Source organism: Neltuma alba, unplaced genomic scaffold (assembly GCF_004799145.2).
Source record: "Neltuma alba isolate B1F8T4 unplaced genomic scaffold, ASM479914v2 tig00011734_pilon, whole genome shotgun sequence".
NCBI classification, from domain to species: domain Eukaryota; kingdom Viridiplantae; phylum Streptophyta; class Magnoliopsida; order Fabales; family Fabaceae; genus Neltuma; species Neltuma alba.
The window spans coordinates 24,456-42,303 of record NW_021636362.1 but is presented as its reverse complement, the minus strand read 5'-3'; the positions used below and the strand labels follow the sequence as shown (position 1 = coordinate 42,303).

The window sequence follows — 17,848 nt, the reverse complement described above, 5'->3', positions numbered from 1 at the left end:
CTACCTCTCATCCAGTATGTTGAGAAAAACTTGCACATAATCGATCCTGAAGACAATGTGAAGAGTTTTGTGACAGCAAATGTTGACTAGGACATCATGAAGTGGCCAAACTTCTTACCGCACTGGGTTGTGGAGAGGATTAAACTAGTTAAACCTCCAAATGGTGTGGATAATGATTGCTTCTATTGGAGGAATTCCTCAGACGGGAGCTTCAATGTAAAGTCAGCGTACAAAATGATGTTTGAACAACAGCAGAATCAAAATGAAACACATTGGAACCGTATCTAGCGTTGGCCTATCTCTGAAAGAGCAAAAGTCTTCATACGGCAAGTTTTCCATGAGTGAATACCTACCAATGCTCTTAGATACAAGAGAGGAGTGAGTGAGAATCCCTACTGTCCGTTTGAGTGTCAAAGAGAGGAATCTATTATTCATACACTTCGTGACTGTGAGGAAGCAAAAAGAGTGTGGATTTATTTTATTGACCCAATGTTTATCTCTGGTTTTTTTTCAACTGATTTATAGGGATGGCTTAAATGGAACAGTAAACATAATCCTAGCACAAGACGATTTGCTCGCTAGCCGTGGCTTAAAATCTTTGGAAGTATCTGTTGGCTCATTTCGAAGAACAGATGTAGGAAGGCCTTGGAAGGGACACACGAACAAGCAGGCGAGGTGATCAACAAGGGCATCCACTATTTTATGGAGGAAACATCAAATAACAGGTATAAACACAAAATATACCAAGTGCTTGAAAGGGAGGAATGCAAGTGGGCGAGACCGAAGGAGGGCTATGTCCGTGTTGATGTAGATGGCTCGGTAGACAGCAGGAGAAATGCAGCTTGCGACGGGGTTATTAGGGACGATCAAGGCAAATGGCTGTGTGGTTTCCAACAAAACCTTGGTTTTATTCCATCCACAACTACGGAATTGCAAGCCATTTGCATTGGGCTTCAGGTTGCTAAACAATCGGGCTTCAAGAAAGTTCAACTATTCACAGATTCAATCCAAGCTGTTCAACTACTGATGAATGATCATGGAAACTTCCACCCGATAGGTGATGTGATCGACAGAGCGAGGTTGCTGATCTTCTCCAATTGGGACCTTGAGATATCTTTCTCGCACAGAGAAGCGTTAAAATGCGCTGATCTCATTGCCGAGAAGGCCCACCAATCAAACTTTTCAAACACGTTGCTTCAAGACCCTCCCCCTGAGTGTCTTGAGCTCCTTGTCAATGACCTTCTTTAGTTCTCCTTTCTTTATATTTCTATTTAGTTTGGTTTTCTTCCTTAGTTTTTAGGCTTTGTCTTTTGTTGTAATTTCAAGCTATCTTGCCTTTCGATTCAAAAAAAAAAAAAAGAATAAAGTGGACTTCGAATATTCAATGCCTTTTTTTAAAATTCTTTTGGCCACAACGAGAGTACGTGACTCAAAATCTGCTTATTAGAATTTGACATTTATATTTCAGGCCGAAAGAAGAAGATTTTTTTTCACCAGGGAAAAAAAAAAGAATTTATAATGTTTTTGCCATCATATATATATTTTTTAAAGCGAACCAGATGCTCGAGACGAGTCATTAACCGCCAGATTCTGGTGCTTTTTGAATCTGTGAATTACGCGGGGTTAAGGGTTCAGTGTTCCTATTTTCCCACTGAGCCCACTCGACTAACCTGAAACCCTAACTCATGCTTTCGTGATTCAGAGTGTTACATCTCTGTTACCGTGCAATTTCACTCAGTTTGGTATAAAGTTACAGTAACTTAATCGGTGAAAATGGCGATGGCTGGCTTGTACAGGCGGTTACTTCCTTCCCCGCCTGCGGTAGAATTCGCTTCATCTGAAGGAAAGGTTTGTCGCACTTGTTTTACCCTCCACCTACATTCCTCTGTTTGTGCAACTGCTTAAATCGGGGTATTTTCTGGGATGATTGTCGGCTTGTTGACTTGTTGCATATATTTCCAGTTTGAGATGATGCGGCTTCAAGCTTTGAAATAGATTGTGTAGTAATAATTGAATGTTTCTCTGATCAGACATTGTTACGTTTGGTTTTGGATTTTTCCATGCATATTATCATCTCTTTTTAATTCACGAGTCAATAACCCAATTTCGTTGGCTTCCAGCAACTTTTTCTTGAAGCCATTCAAAATGGAACAATGGAAGGATTTTTTAGATTAGTTTCTTATTTTCAAACACAATCAGAGCCTGCGTACTGTGGATTGGCAAGCTTATCCATGGTCTTGAATGCTCTTGCTATTGATCCTGGAAGAAAATGGAAAGGTACGCGTATAGTTTCACGAGCAATTATACTTTACGGTGCACCTTTGACTCCATAGACGATAACTTTATTCTAGGTGATTGAGGAGCTAAGACTTGATGTAATTCCACTGTCGTGGCTCATAAAAACTTCCCAAGCTTTAGTTAGTTAAGTTGATATTATTTTTCATTATCCTCAAGAGTCCTCCAATTTCCTGGAAAAATATTGATGGGAATTGGATCATGCCATTTGTCCATTCTAAGAGGAATGATTCAATTAATCTTATACCAATATAGTGTGTTTACATGTTGCTTTCTTCTTTATATTCCTTCGTTCCATGGCTACATCCTGACATATTAATGTCTTGTCACAGTGTGGGGCTAGTGGCTGCTCATTTTTTAATTTCTTGCCACACCTTATCATCTGCAGCAAAAATTCCTTACACTGACTGCAGTATCTTCTTTATAAGTAATTGAATTTAATATTTGTTAATGTTGTCAAACGTATTGCTCTTGGAAAATTTGTCTACAGGTCCTTGGAGATGGTTTGATGAATCTATGTTGGACTGTTGTGAACCTCTAGAAAAGGTCAAAGCCAGAGGTATCTCATTTGGGAAGCTTGTATGCTTGGCTCATTGTGCTGGAGCAAAAGTTGAAGCCTTTCATACGAATCAGAGCAACATTGATGACTTTCGCAAATATGTGATGAGATGTTCAGCTTCTGATGATTGTCATATAATCTCTTCATACCACAGAGCTGTTCTCAAACAAGTATGTATTACTACTTTGATGCTGCAGGAAATGACAAAATTTTGTTGCTTTGTTCATTGTTATTCACCATTTTCCACTCTGTGATGTTCCCATTACCAATGGTTTTGAATCTATAGCTTTTACGAGGTTAAGAAGTTGCAAATTTTCTATTGCCCATGTCTATTATTACCAGTAATTGAGTATTTCTATTTGAGCTTTACAAGATGAGCTTCTCATATACCATTACCCAGTATCCTTGGTAATATTGATATGTTCTATTGTGGAATAGCAAGAATAGTAATTAAATTTTCATGACAGACTGGAACTGGTCATTTTTCTCCTATTGGTGGCTATCATGCTGGAAAGGACATGGCCCTTATTTTGGATGTTGCACGTTTTAAGTATCCTCCTCATTGGGTCCCACTTACCCTTCTCTGGGAGGGCATGAACTATGCTGTCGAAGACACCGGACAACCTAGGGGGTAGAGTTTCTTGAATCTGATTTTATAAAATTTCTGGTTAGTTTAACATGGTAAAGATGATTGAGATCAGCGGTTGCATCACTATTTGCTCAAGGATGATATGGAAAGAGGAGTGATTTTCTGTACAATAGATTTTTTTTTTTTTTTTGGTAATTGGACCTGGTAATTGTATGATGCTTCTTTTCTTTATGGCTATCTCAAAACTGGAAGACCTGTTGAAATCAAATCATGATAATTTATCTTTATGAAGGAGGTAGCATGAAATTTAGGTTCAAGTTACGGGAGATTTCTGATACATAAGGTATGGATCTTCTAAAAGGCGTCTTGTTGGGGTTAATACAGCAAATTCAACCTTGGTTTTTGTTGACTGGTACAAATTCATTGTCTTTTCTTTCACCTCCTTGTAAAACAAAATATATACTAAAGGAATACATTACTCATGCAAATTTTGCTCATTTCTTCATGTCATTTCCCTCTATTTTATAGTCTACTTTTTTTCTCTTGGTAAATGAAGAAATAACGCATTTAATGGGAGATTATATTTACTTCTGTTAGTTTCTATCCACAGGTTCATGCTTATATCAAGGCCTCACAGGGACCCTGGTATGCTTTATACCCTGGTATGTTGCATCTGTTATAAAGTCAGTCAAAACATCACAAACAAAGTAAACAATCAAGAGTTTTGTTGCGGGTATCACATTGTTGGATAGTTCTCCCTACATTGATTTGTTGGATAATTCTTTTTTCCTCTCTGAATTCGAGCATGAAGAGTGAAGTATAGGGCTTGCACAGATGTACAATTAGAGATTCCTTCATTGTTATTGTTTGTCCATTAAATCATGATCCTTTCACCATCCTTCATCAGTTGGGCATATTTTGTTTATGTATGTTATGCTCGTTTAATTTGATTGCTGATGTTGGTCATTGGATGTATTATGCACTTTTGCTGAAGATATGTGTTGTTCTTGAACTTGTAGAGCTGCAAACATGAGAGTTGGATTAGTATTGCAAAATTCCTTATGGATGATGTTCCCCTTCTACTAAAATCAGACGACGTGAAGAATGTTCACAAGGTGCTCTCAGTTGTAGTCAATTCGCTTCCATCTAATTTTGGGGATTTTATCAAGTGGGTTGCAGAAGTCAGGAGGCGAGAGGATGGTAGTCCAAGTTTGAGTGTAGAGGAGAAAGCTAGGGTTTCTATTAAGGTAATGGTTATACTTTATCTAATTGTCATGTTTCTGTCCATCAGTAGTTAATCCTATTTTATGCTCATAGTTTTAAGAGGTACATTTTGTTCTGCAGGCAGAAGTATTGAAACAGGTGCAGGAGACTCGGCTTTTTAAACATGTCACTTCTTTTCTATCAAATTCTTGTTGTAGGCTGCCCTCTATTTCAGGTCACGGAGACACTTTACCTGACATTGCAGCAAATGTGTGTTGCCAAGGAGCAGAAATTCTAGGCGGGAAGCTCAGCTCATCGGCAGTGTATTGCTGTAGAGAAACATGTATGAAATGCTTGAAAGCAGAGGGTGACAAGCCAATCACAATGGTCTGTGGGACTGTAGTAAATGGTAACAATGAACAAGGGGTTGATGTTTTAATTCCTTCTCCTCAAGGACCGTGTTGTGATTGCTCTGGTCCAAGTAAGTACATTGAGATGCACCCAGCTAGCAGTGACGTGCTTACAGCACTGCTACTCTCGCTGCCATCTACAACGTGGATTGGCATCAAAGATGGGCAAGTCCTGAAGGAAATACATGAACTTGTTTCAATTGATAACCTTCCTACTTTGCTGCAAGAAGAGGTAAGAAGCTCTCATTTTCTTTTGATAAAAAAAGGCTACTTTTACGTTAGCAAGTGTGATTGTTAATTATATTGTCTGCAATGATATTTTTGAAACATCATTGCTTAATCTCGATGCCCAGGCATGCTGAATAGTAATATCTGCGTCATTCTATGCAATCGTTTATAATCACTAATTCACAAATATCTATATATCTTGCAAATAGGGAACTGTGCATTTTAGTCCTAGGAAGTGCTTGAATGAGGACAAGTTAGAGATCAACAAATGCCTCTGGACGATTTTTCCCGCCCTGGTCCCCCAGTAAACCTGAATTATTGTCTATACAATCTTGGTGCACTAAGCTATAGTGGAATAGGCTGATCATTAACTGAATACGTTGCTGTCACTTTTCAGAACATTGGCTTCTATTGCTAATTCTACTCTTTCCTGTTTCTACCTTTTTTTGTTGTGATATTTCCTGTTTCTACATTTCTTATCATAAATATATCCATCCCAGGTTTTGCACCTAAGAAGTCAGCTTCATATGCTAAAGAAATGTCAAGAGAACAAGGCAGATGAAGATCTTGCTGCGCCTGTCTCCTAGCATCACCATTTCTCATTTTCTTCATCGAGCCCATGTATCCGTAAGACAGGCATTGTGAATTCAATAATTTAGGCACACCTTGCCGAAGCAATGTCCTGCGTCCAGTTATTTGTCCGAAAATAACTGGTATCTGGAACCCCTTGGTATCCGAAAATACCAAGGGGTCAGTTTTAAGGTTTAGGTAAATCATGTTATACAGACTACAGACTGAAGTTCTCGCTGGAACTTGCTTTGCACACGAGATTCAAGCATCTGGAGCACTGCCAGCTCACTTCATCACCCTATTAAGTTGTCCGGTATTATAAAGTCACTTGACGTGACTACTGTCTATTGGAGAATAAGGAAGCCTGTTGGTCAAAAAATTTATGGCAAGTTTTCACATTCACTTGTATTTTTTGAATGTCTCATTTATTCAACAGTGCGTGTTTGAATACTATTTAAACTTATTTTAAATAGCATGGTTACAATTGAAAGTGGTTTCATATATTTGGTAATACACTGGCGGCTTGCATTTTTTTATCCTTCTTAATGACGTGGTGGCATGGATTTTTCTTACTTCGTAAATCATGTTCCGCAAAGCTATCTATTATTGACCTTTCACATTTATTCTCTACGCAAATGATTAGGGAAACAAGGATTCTTCAATTTCCATAAAGTTTTTCTCTGTTACTATTTTCTATCTGTATAGACAAATAGTTTGTGGGTTATTGCTATGATATTGTCGTAAAATCAACAAATAAATTCTGTCTAGCAAAGACGACAATCAAAACGTAGTGAATGAATTGACTCTTTGTATGATTTTATTCGATCCCAAGAGAAGTCAAAAAAGAATGGGAGGATTAGTCCCAAGAAGAAAAATAATTATTAAAAAATCCTAATAACAATTTGAGTAGGGTATAGTGACAAATTTTAAAATAAAGCGACAATTTTTTAGATTTATTTTGTAATTTTTTTTCTCAGAATTTTATTATAATTCTCTCAAAAAGAATTTGATATGATAACTAGACAAGGCCGAATTAGACATTTCAAAACAATATATAATAAAAAAATGGCATTAAAAAGGTTATAAATTATTAACAAGGACTTTAAAAGTTAAAATACTTGTAATAACTCATTCTTCAATTGTTTTATTTTATAACATTGACAGAAAAGTTATAATTTTTAAAATATTATCAATATTTTTAATTATAAATTTTATTTTTATTGAAAAATAATTATAATTATATTTTTAAAAGAATTTAAATAGTAACAATTTATTCTATCGGTCTCCATTCTTTTTTTTAATAGAAAACAATTAAAATGCATTAATTAATTATAGAAAAAAGTAATACAAGAGTATAACTAAATACTACATCTGATTTTTAATATAAAAGCTAATTGACTAATTTAAGTAAATTAAGAAAGTTTATTAAATTTGTTATTTGTAATAAATAGGTGTTATTTTTTTTAGAATATCTTTACTAATAATGTTTATTAGCTAAAACTATCATTTGATGTATGTGTTCCTAGGAAAAGAAATTTATTCATTTTTCGAGGTCTCCAAGGGCGTGGAAACATATAAGAACTCTTGAATTGAAATGAAAAAATAAATGTAACTCCAGTTACTTCGAAAAACATTTAACACATAAAACTACTATAAGAGTTACTCTAAAAAAATAAATAAATATGAAAGATAAAATAAATCAGAATCTTATATTTATAATTAAATTAAATATCAAAAGAAGAGGCGAGAAATAAAATTATAGAGAAGAAGGTGCCTGCATATGGGGCGCTATTATTGACTCTCTCCCTCCCACTGTTTTCCCTAACATAAACGTTGACGGTGTTTCAGAAGTCAAATAGCAGCTTCTTATGCACGCAAAACGGGACCGCGCCCCACGTCGAAATTCAAATAAATTGTCGACGGGATTAAAAACGAAGCAAGACTGAACAGGCCGAAATTACTTTCAGTGTCGTCTCAAGATTCACGATGGCAACTCCAAGTCTCTACCGAAGAGCCCTCCCTTCTCCCCCCGCAATCGAGTTTGCTTCTCCCGAAGGAAAGGTATATCGCCACAAAATTCAGAAGAAAAAGCATCAAATCCCTAATTTTGGCAATTTAGATCCATTCTTCAAATGATTTTGTATGATGAAGGATCGTGAGGTTGTGCAGAAAATTTTTGTGGAAGCTCTCGCACAAGGAACCATGGAAGGCTTCTTCAAATTAATTTCATACTATCAAACGCAATCTGAACCTGCGTACTGTGGACTGGCCACACTTGCAGTCGTCCTTAATGCACTTGCTATTGACCCTGGTAGAAAATGGAAAGGTGTGTCTTTCAGTGCTTTCCTTTTCTTTTCGAATCAGGATTTCTAGATTACGTTGAGTTATGAAAGGATAATCAAATGCGACATCTAATTTGTATGGTAATGTATTGTAAAGAGCTTCTAATCCTTTGGAGAATCTTCACGTTTATATTACGTACTCATTGGATACCACCACGACACGTGTAACCTCTTTTTCTTGCCACAAAAGGAATTGTGTCAGGGTTTGAGATTGCCGCGAGCTTGCGTTGCGTTGCTTTATCGTACGTATCAATTTCCGTTGCGTCTTTAATTTTCAAGGACATGATGTATTAAGATCTATTAATTTCTTTACAAGTCGCCCCGTTGTCAGATAGCAACCGTGGTTTTCCTCTCTTAATTTCTAAGTGCACTTCTCACTTCTCTGTTTTAGTCTCGTGAAGCTTCAATGAATCATTGGGATGCTTGAATGGAGTTCACATTTCCTTGTATCTTGAACCTCTCGCAGATCCTTCAGGCGACAGACCTTTATCTGATGTTCTTTTGACCATGCTGGCTGCGCAGAGACTTTGTTAGACTGAAGTCACTAAATTAGTTGGCACGTTTGCTCCGTAGCCCCATACCAATTATGTCTCAACTTAAGTGCTATTATATTGCTTCTTAACAGGCCCTTGGAGGTGGTTTGACGATTCCATGTTGGATTGTTGTGAGCCTTTGGATAAGATTAAAGAGAAAGGCATTACATTTGGAAAAGTTGCGTGTTTGGCTCAATGCAATGGAGCTAAAGTTGAAGCATTTAGAACAAATGAAACGACGATAGATGATTTTCGCAAGAATGTAATTTCATGCAGTGCTTCAGAGGATTGTCATGTGATCGTATCATACCACAGAGGAGTGTTTAAGCAGGTATCGTTGTCAATGACAAGCTAAATATGTCTTCACTTAAATGTTTATACAGATGATGCGAAATGCCTTATTGTTTTGCAACAGACTGGAACTGGTCATTTTTCACCACTAGGAGGCTACCACGCGAAAAGAGATATGGTCCTCATCCTGGATGTTGCACGTTTCAAGTATCCTCCTCACTGGGTCCCGCTTACCCTTCTCTGGGAGGCCATGAATACTGTCGATAAAGCTACTGGACATTATAGGGGGTAAAATCTATTATCCTAACTTGCTTTTTGTACCGATGTTCATATTGAAATATAATAATCCATTATTGGTTTGTATTGTGATGGTGCTCCTTGCATGCTTCTGTCAAGATTTACTATGCTGGTCGTTTCTCTATTTTGGAAGTAAAGATTGCGCCCATGTGTTGATATTGAAGTCAACTTAGTGACCTTTCCATTGATTCATGTTATGAATATTTGACGTCAGACCACTTTGACATTTATCCCATCCCTGTTTCATAAATGTATGATGTACTCCCGCCTATTCTTCTTAGCGATGGACAAAGTCTTCTTAATAATGAAAAAGAAATTAAAATAAGGAAGTTCTCTATTTAATTGTTGTCAGGCATTAGTGCACTAGCTTGATTCATCTGTTTAAGTGCCTATCTGTAAGCGGCATTACAGTTTTCACCAATCTTTTTGTCGTAGTAGCATTGTGGAACTTAATTTGTTGGCGATAGGGCCGGAACTTACATAAAATCAAATGTTCATATCATCTATTATATGTATGGCTCACTTCGCATGCTTTAAATCCTTTCAACTTCTATTTATTTCTGTATTCTGTCCGCCAAAGTGGTTTTGGATGTCTGTCTGATTAGCAATTCTGATCTCAAATCGGTTATTTGAAAGTTGTGTTATAAGGTAATGTCAGTGTCACTAAGGCGTACTAGCTTTTGTGATGAAAATGTTATGATTTTGTTGTTTTCCTCCATTTACATTTGGAAATGTGTAATTTTCAGGTACATGGTTATTTCCAGATTTAACAGAGCAACATCAGTACTTTATACTGTGGTACTGTGACATTAATTTATCTCTGTCTAACCATTCTAGAACGCGTACTGTATTTCTAAACTAATGAATCTATACGAACTGTTAAGGAAATTTGATTTGACTTGCTATAAAACATGTCAAGTCAACAATGAGTAGGTCTTGCTTTTGTAATTATATCGCACTAAGGGAAATCTCAGCCTTCTACATGTTAATTGCATGGAATATTTTAAATATCATTTATCTGTGTTTCATTTACCTTTTATATTTCTTAAAGGATTCTTTCATGATTTTATTTTTTATAATTCTTCTTCTATTGACTCTTCAGTCTTTTGATAGCTTGTTCCGGTTTTTTTTTTTTTTTTGGGGGGGGGGGGTGCAAACCATTTATCCTAGTGTACAGCAAATGCCTCATTCAATTGAGACTATATGCAGAGTTGTAGACATGAAGGTTGGAACAGTGTTGCTAACTACTTAGCTGAAGAAGTCCCTCTCCTTTTGAAGTCAGAGGATTTACAAGACATTCAGAAGCTACTTTCTGTTATATTCAAGTCTCCTCCTATTGAATTGAGAGGGTTTATCACATGGATTGCTGAAGTTCGTAGACAAGAGGATGGAAATCTCACCTTGAGCGAAGAAGAGAGAGGAAGGCTTGCTATCAAGGTTTTTGACCTATTGTTCATTTCCTATTTTCCTTTACGGATAAAAGGGTTTTTTTTTCCTACTGAAAAATTAAAAAAATTTCATTTTCATATCGAAACCTTTATACATTGGAGAAAAATTTAACACATGGAAATGTAATAATTGACAGCTTTGGAATTTCAGGCAGAGATATTGGAACAGATTCGAGCAACTGCAATCTTCAAACATATAACTAGATGGTTGAATTCTGAAATTTCATGTTGCAGTCCTTATGCAAACCTTGATGATAAAGTCGTGTTACCTGCATTTGCTGCAAGTCTTTGTTGCCAAGGGGTGGATCTTTTGACTGGTTGTGATGGGGTAGGTTCGTCAGGTGGAAAACGCTGCAGTCAAATAAATGTACAACAGTTGCATGTCGATTCTGAAAATCCAGTGGCATTGGTTTCTGGAACCTTTAAAACTGGCAATAGTGAACAAGGGGTTGATGTTTTGGTTCCTCTTTGTCAAACGGGGCCAAATAGGTTGTGCATTTCCAATGAAGGACGCTGCATTGGATTGCACCCATCTACTGCAGATGTTTTAACAGTGCTTTTACTGGCCTTGCCCTTGCATACATGGTCAGGCATTAAAGAAGAAAAGCTGCGGGTGGAAGTTACAGACCTTGTAACGACTGAAAACCTACCTCCCTTGCTTCAGGAAGAGGTAGTAGCCTCTTTTTCAACATTATCTTCTTTTTTAAGGTTTGCTTTATGTCCGGTTATATTTGCTTACCTGAGGCCCTTATCGTAAAACCAGTGACTTCTGTTTTTCCCTTGTTGGAAAAAAAGAGTTTGCTGCCATGTTATGGTGAGATATTATGTATTGTTATATTTAATTAATAGCTAATAGCTGATCATAGAGTAAACTGAGAATGAACTGATCCTCAGCTAGCCATTGGTGAATTCTTTCAGGCATTGTTCTTGCGAGGGCAACTCAAATTTCTCATGACTGATATCAGTGCTTCGCCTTCATCATGATATTTTGGTGTTGGGTTTGTAACAACTAATTATAATTCCATTAGATACTGATTAGGCCTTTTAGGCATGCCATTGAACTTGGGATCAATGCAGTTCCTCGGCCTTTCAAGTGTTCCTTCGTCCACCCTTTATCATGAATAACAGGCAGACTCTGCGGGTGGGACACGACAATAATTCATACGCCTCTGAAAATGGAGGACTCCCTGGTGGTATTCAATTAAGCATTTTTGTTGGCATCCATTGTTGGATTACTAGTTCTCATCACAGAGATAGCTTTTTTGCAAAATTTGACACGAATTCATTATTGTTATATGCTCTATTACTTAATCTATAAGTTAATACATGATATATACTTCAAATACTAGAAAATTCTGACTAGTTGACTGCTCTCCCCTACAACATTCCGTTTGAATGGTTGATCAAGAATGTGATATCATGTCTTTAATTATTGGCTTGGTGTAAAATGAAGGCGGATAGAAGGTGACTATAAAATAAGCAGCTATAATTTAACAGTTCAACGCCTGGCAAATGGCGGGAAGAAGATTCAAGCAGGATTTTTCATAGAACTAACTTGCTTTAAAGAAACTGTTTAGTTTTACTTTCTGGTCACTGATGGGTGCAGCAAACCATGTATCGGCTGCAGTCGGAGAGGAACTGACCCTCAATTTGCATTCAATCTTTCTTCTTTTCCTTTTCATTTTAATAAATTATAAGAAGTAACATTTCTGGCTTCAGCATCAAAACGCTTGCCGAGCAAAGCAACGGTGATGATGCATTAGGGATTCGCTCAATTGACCTGCGAGCATTTTAACTTTTGAGAACATCCGTAACACTAACAGTGAAGGGGTATCACGTCCAGTACCAGATAGAAGGGACAAGGAAAAGGATCATTTGGTGGGAAAATAAAACCTTAGAGGCAGAGGAGAGGATCGTACATGGGAATCACTCTGGGGACAATGGGACACCAGATAACTAAGGCCTTGTTTCTTCTTTAAAATATAGTGAGTGTGGAGGATGATAAGAGTTGTTGTTTTTTCTGATTTTACTTAGTTTATTTAGTTATATAGTGTTGATGTAGTTTGTTTGGACGGCATTCAGTTATTATCAAAGCTAGTTCAAATTGCACGGGTACGAATTCACCATCCGTTTAGGTTTTCTTTGCGTTATCTTTGGTCCTATCTCATGTTTTTTTGCATGATGATCCTTCTTCTACAACGTCGTGGGGTCCCCTCTCTGGATAGTGGGATCTTCATTCATTGTTTGGTTTTTTTTTTTCATCGGTCACTGTGAATTTGATTGCCTCTTCGAGGGCTATAAATATGATTGCGATCCGTGAGTCATTTTTTTCAAACTCAAAAGACCAAGGCATGTGAGTTGCAAGGTGGCAGAACTAAGAAGCCTCTCTCCCATCCCTTTCCTCTGGCATAGTATGCTCCAATACTAGATTTTCAAACATGTATTGAAAATGATTTGGAGCTTATTCTACTTTTTTGTGGCACTCGTTATCACCATAATGATAGGATGGCTTTATTTTTAGTAAGAATGGGTATACACGTGAATACTACATGAACTAAGTTTTTGCGTGGACCCAAAAAATTCTCCAAGTCCAACTCCAACCTACAACTACAAGCTACCAAATTTTAGACCTCTACTTGCTCTTATTCAGAACCACAAAACTCATTGTACCGTTCAAATCTCTAATATGTTCAATTGTGGAAGCAAATAAACTGATAGCTATCCATACAGGGCTAGAAGTTGGTAAATGGGTTTTTACAATACTGTTATCTACTCTGACTCTGATTTTTTTTTTTTATATTACAAAGGCAAGCTTAGAGCTTGAGATAGTTCAAGGATAGTCAACTACCCGTACAAGTCAACTAGCTATTTCGGGCATGAGATGGAATAGGATCTTGTGCATTAGGTGTAATGTACTGTAAAAAAAAGAATAAAAAAAAAATCAATCAAAATCAATTAATTAAAATAATATAATATATTTAAAAAAAAAACAATACCCAGCTTTTCCACCGAAGTCGGTGGAAAAGCTGGGCAATTAGTCAAGAATAAAGAAAGGAGAGGCACAAGAAGTAAATGGAGGAAGAAATAAGGGGTGGGCATTAAATTGAAGTAGGAAAAATAGGGGATGGGGTAGTTAGATGGTGAAGGAAAATAGGATAAAAGAGGGGGAGAGGAGACGAAGGAGGAAGAGAGAAGAGAGTGAGAAGCAAAGAGGGAAAGAGAGAAAGCTAAGTTGCAGAGCACCTGACAAGTTTTGGGGATTATTTAGGTACACAAAACTACTTCTTTTTATCAAATTTCCTTTATGAATATTTCCTATATATTTATAGCTTTATATTATTATTATCATTATAATGTTTAGAGAAAATTTTACCGTTTGGGTATAGAGTAAATATGGAGTTTTGACAATATATGATCATAGAAATTTAAAGATCCATTATTAAGGAATTTTAATCAGTTTATTTTTGTTTAATGATTACTTTGAGAATTTTAAACTAAGATTTTAGTTGAAAAGTTTGTTATTTAGACTTGTAATATGTTTTTACCGATTAAATTTGAGTTAAATAATTTATTTGAGTTACTTGATATATTATTGAGGTTTTAATCAGTTTAAATATTGAATAAGTTAAATATATATTTTTGAAATAATTTTTGAAGGCTTGAAAAATTATAAATTGAGAATTTTGTGAAATTAAATAAAGCTACAGTTTGTTTATAATTAAAAATATATATATACTTTTGTTAAATTTAAATAGCCTTATATGTAAATTATTTTTCAAAATAATATCTATTATAAATGCCTAGATTTAGGAGAGTTAATATATTTATGTAATTTTGGTTTAGAGGGTAGTCTTAGAATTTTAGAGTAGCTTTGGAGTAGTTCTGAGTTTATATTAATAAATATTTATGTGTAATTTTGTAGACTTAAGAATTTTGGAGTAATCTTTGTGTGAATATTTGTAAGCTAAAGAGTACCAGGTAACTCTGAAAATTCTTTCTGGTACATGTGAATTGTGTATGATTGTATTATGAATTTACTGTATTTTTATATATTGAAATATAATATTGTGATTTTTCAAATGAATGTTTTGGTATGTTATTTGATTTTGTTAAGATTTATTGCTGTTAATTATGATTAATAATTAAATATATTGATGGCTATGGAATTGTCATGAGTTGTTATTAAATGGTATATAAGTTTTATTGCTATCTTATTTTTAATATATTTGAGGACGTATTTATGATGTAATATTATTGGCATCTGACATGCATTGTTGGGCTAAGGATAGAAGGAGATTGCATGGATATAAAATTACCACGTGGTTTGCCATCACTCAGTGCACAGTGGATGGCACTTGTCAGGGCCCCTTCTTCCATGTTTTCCTTTGGCCGGGAATTCATTGGAGCTGTGGAACATGTGACACCTCCCTATTCACAAAGGAGGGGAGCCATAGTCCGAGCTTGAGCTCTATATCTTTGGCCGGATATATCTCTTGTATCGGTGAGCTTGGAATAATTCAGTAAAATGGATTAGTTCTTATCGGACTATGTGTTAGCCTATGGCTCCAGTCAGCGGTATAAGGGTGGACGGTGATATAAGGGAGGCAGCATATTGCATTATTTTTGGATATATTAGAAAAATGATATTAGTATATTGTTGGAAAAAATAAAATAAAATTTAATTGGATGTCCCAAATCCGTGATTTTTAATATATTTATATACACACATATAAACGGATTTTTGGTTTATCATATATGATTTGCTTGTATAGGTTAGAATGTCAGTAGTTACTAAGACGTTTGATCTCACCCCCTATATTAACAATTTTCAGGCGAAGGATCTAGTAGAAATCAAGGGAAGGCACCAATGGAGTGAGCCGTGAAGGCTTCTGTGCTCCTCAAGCACATGATATGTTATATTTTTATTTGCCATGACTATAAGACTTCAATAGTTTATGTTGTTAAGTTATGTTAGAAATGTTTTGAAATTTTGACTTATTTGTAATATTAAAAATATGTATGGACTTTTAAATTAAATATTTTATCGAGTATATTGATATAATTATGTGAGGTGTTACATTAGGTCCCTAGGTTGATCTATACTCTCCCTGAATGCTTTCCTGCATCTGTTTTTCCAGATGACCTGGCAAACGGTTCCAAAGATTCTGTTGCACGGCCATCTTGTAAATTTCCTGCCTCCTGGGTTGTTCTTCATGTTCCACCGCAACCACACCTGTAAATTTCCAAAGAAAAAAACAAAATAATAAAGAGGGTTAATGATAAGTAACCACACTCTTTTTGCTACCTCACAGCGTCTCAAAGTATGAAGTGTATTTTCCTCCCAATCACACTCAAAGGGCCATTCATTGTTTTCATTAGGACGCTCATCACTTACTCTATTTTTTAAATATCTAAGTAAATATTGTTGTTGTTGTTGATAAAATAACATTGATGCAATATTATTGTTTCTAAAGTTGCCGGTTACATTTTAGACAGTTATATTTTTCAAGTTGGAATATTATTTGACTGATGACTATATATAATGTTTTTTAAAAATTAAATATTTTAGATATTTCAGTTATAAAAATCTAAAATCCAAAACCATTCTATTAACTAAAAAATGACAAAATGGGCCATTTCTCATCTATAAAATAATGCTCACACTTATTTTTCTATTTAAAATTATTGAAGAAGCAAACAACAACAACAAAACAGGAAGGTATGAGAGAGAAATTAAATATCTTTTTAAATTATTGAAACTGTATAGATAAAAAGATAATTGGTTAATAGGATTGGGAAGTTATATTATTTTTGTATTATCTAATTTAAAATTTAAAATATTTATTAACACTAAAATTAATGTAAATTTCAAATTTTAAAAATATATCATGGCTGTTATATTTTTCTTGATTTTTAGAATCAAGAAAGTTATTTCATGCAATTTAAATGAGAATAAACAATAAATATGGAATAAATAACTCTTGTTAACTTTAAATTTAAGATATTTTTAAAGATAACTTTTAATTCTAAAATGTAAATAACAACTCAACTAAAATAATTTAAATAGAAATAATGTGAGATAAGTGGCAAATTCATTATGAGAGATAACTGTCAATTTTTATCAAGATAGGGTGAGGAACGCATAGATAGGGGAGGTGTGCATAAAATTTCAGTTTTTACAAAAATAGAAAAATAAAACATATTTATCTGCATCATGGTGAGACCATTTGGCAATCTCTCATCAGATCTGTTTTGCACCCTACTTTTATATAGTATATATATATATATATATATATATATTTATATAGTGAGCGTCACGCTTCTAGTTAGGCAAAAACAGACCCCACATGTATGCCAACAAAGTCTAGACCTTAGATTCAAATTCAATACGTTTTGAGCACGCATTCCTCCCCGGCAACGTGGACACATCCTGTGATTAGGAGACAGTTGAATTGGATTGAATTTATTGCTTGGTACTCCTTGGTCCTGATATTTATGCTAGTTGGAAATTAAAATTTATTATAAATGTAACATCTTAATTCATTTTATATTATTCTTTTTTTAACTAATATATTTAACTTGTAAGTTAAGGTATAATTTAATATTATATGAGTATTTTGAAGAGATTATGTTACATTTATTATAATTAAATAATTTATTTGATTTTATTAATTAATTTAAAATTTAAAAATTTCTTATATTAAGAATTAGAGAAAATATTAAATAATTTTTATAAATATAAAACTTTAGAGGTAGAAGAGTTAGAGGGGAGAATCGTACATAGGAATCGCTCTAGGGACAGTGAGACGTTTCTAGAGACCCCACATAATAGGCCAGCAAAGTTTAGACCTCAGATTCAATACATTTTGAGCACGCATTCTCCCCTGACAATAGAGACACGTCCTTTTTAATTCGCTTTATATCTCATACATATTAATTAAATAATTTTGTTGACTTTATTAATCAATTCAAATTAGTTAAATAATTTTTATATTAAAAATTAGAGAGAATATTAAATAATTTTTATAAATATAAATTACTAATTTGCACCGTTCAAAATTGTAAAGACCCATTAAAGAGTAA

At 34.9% G+C, this 17,848-nt stretch overlaps 3 protein-coding genes across 3 annotated transcripts; all 3 read left to right on the top strand.

The window, feature by feature from the left end:
• The first annotated feature begins 702 nt into the window (after positions 1-702).
• LOC114717361 (uncharacterized) lies at positions 703-1,248 on the top strand. The gene has a single exon (XM_028902483.1). It carries the CDS (start codon positions 703-705, stop codon positions 1,246-1,248), a length of 546 nt encoding a protein of 181 aa, XP_028758316.1.
• Positions 1,249-1,628: 380 nt separating this feature from the next.
• On the top strand, positions 1,629-5,871 carry LOC114717353 (glutathione gamma-glutamylcysteinyltransferase 1). The gene is made up of 8 exons (XM_028902476.1): positions 1,629-1,848; positions 2,121-2,277; positions 2,786-3,024; positions 3,322-3,485; positions 4,054-4,105; positions 4,463-4,690; positions 4,788-5,288; positions 5,785-5,871. The coding sequence occupies exons 1-8, from the start codon at positions 1,774-1,776 to the stop codon at positions 5,869-5,871; spliced, it is 1,503 nt and encodes a 500-aa protein (XP_028758309.1). The 5' UTR covers positions 1,629-1,773.
• Positions 5,872-7,703: 1,832 nt separating this feature from the next.
• Positions 7,704-12,161, top strand: LOC114717355 (glutathione gamma-glutamylcysteinyltransferase 3-like). Its single transcript, XM_028902477.1, has 8 exons — positions 7,704-7,915; positions 8,024-8,180; positions 8,822-9,060; positions 9,145-9,308; positions 10,064-10,115; positions 10,527-10,754; positions 10,917-11,435; positions 11,684-12,161. Exons 1-8 carry the CDS (start codon positions 7,841-7,843, stop codon positions 11,747-11,749), a joined length of 1,500 nt encoding a protein of 499 aa, XP_028758310.1. The 5' UTR covers positions 7,704-7,840; the 3' UTR covers positions 11,750-12,161.
• The last annotated feature ends 5,687 nt before the right edge of the window (positions 12,162-17,848 follow it).

Excerpts from the sequence above, each read along its gene's own strand:
- LOC114717355 (XM_028902477.1), top strand. The coding sequence starts at position 7,841 with ATGGCAACTCCAAGTCTCTACCGAAGAGCCCTCCCTTCTCCCCCCGCA. Across the intron at positions 10,116-10,526 it reads CATCAGTACTTTATACTGTG|AGTTGTAGACATGAAGGTTG; the intron begins GTACTGTGACAT and ends GACTATATGCAG. Across the intron at positions 10,755-10,916 it reads GAGGAAGGCTTGCTATCAAG|GCAGAGATATTGGAACAGAT; the intron begins GTTTTTGACCTA and ends TTGGAATTTCAG.
- LOC114717361 (XM_028902483.1), top strand. The coding sequence starts at position 703 with ATGGAGGAAACATCAAATAACAGGTATAAACACAAAATATACCAAGTG.
- LOC114717353 (XM_028902476.1), top strand. The coding sequence starts at position 1,774 with ATGGCGATGGCTGGCTTGTACAGGCGGTTACTTCCTTCCCCGCCTGCG. Across the intron at positions 3,025-3,321 it reads ACAGAGCTGTTCTCAAACAA|ACTGGAACTGGTCATTTTTC; the intron begins GTATGTATTACT and ends TTTTCATGACAG. Across the intron at positions 5,289-5,784 it reads CTACTTTGCTGCAAGAAGAG|GTTTTGCACCTAAGAAGTCA; the intron begins GTAAGAAGCTCT and ends TATCCATCCCAG.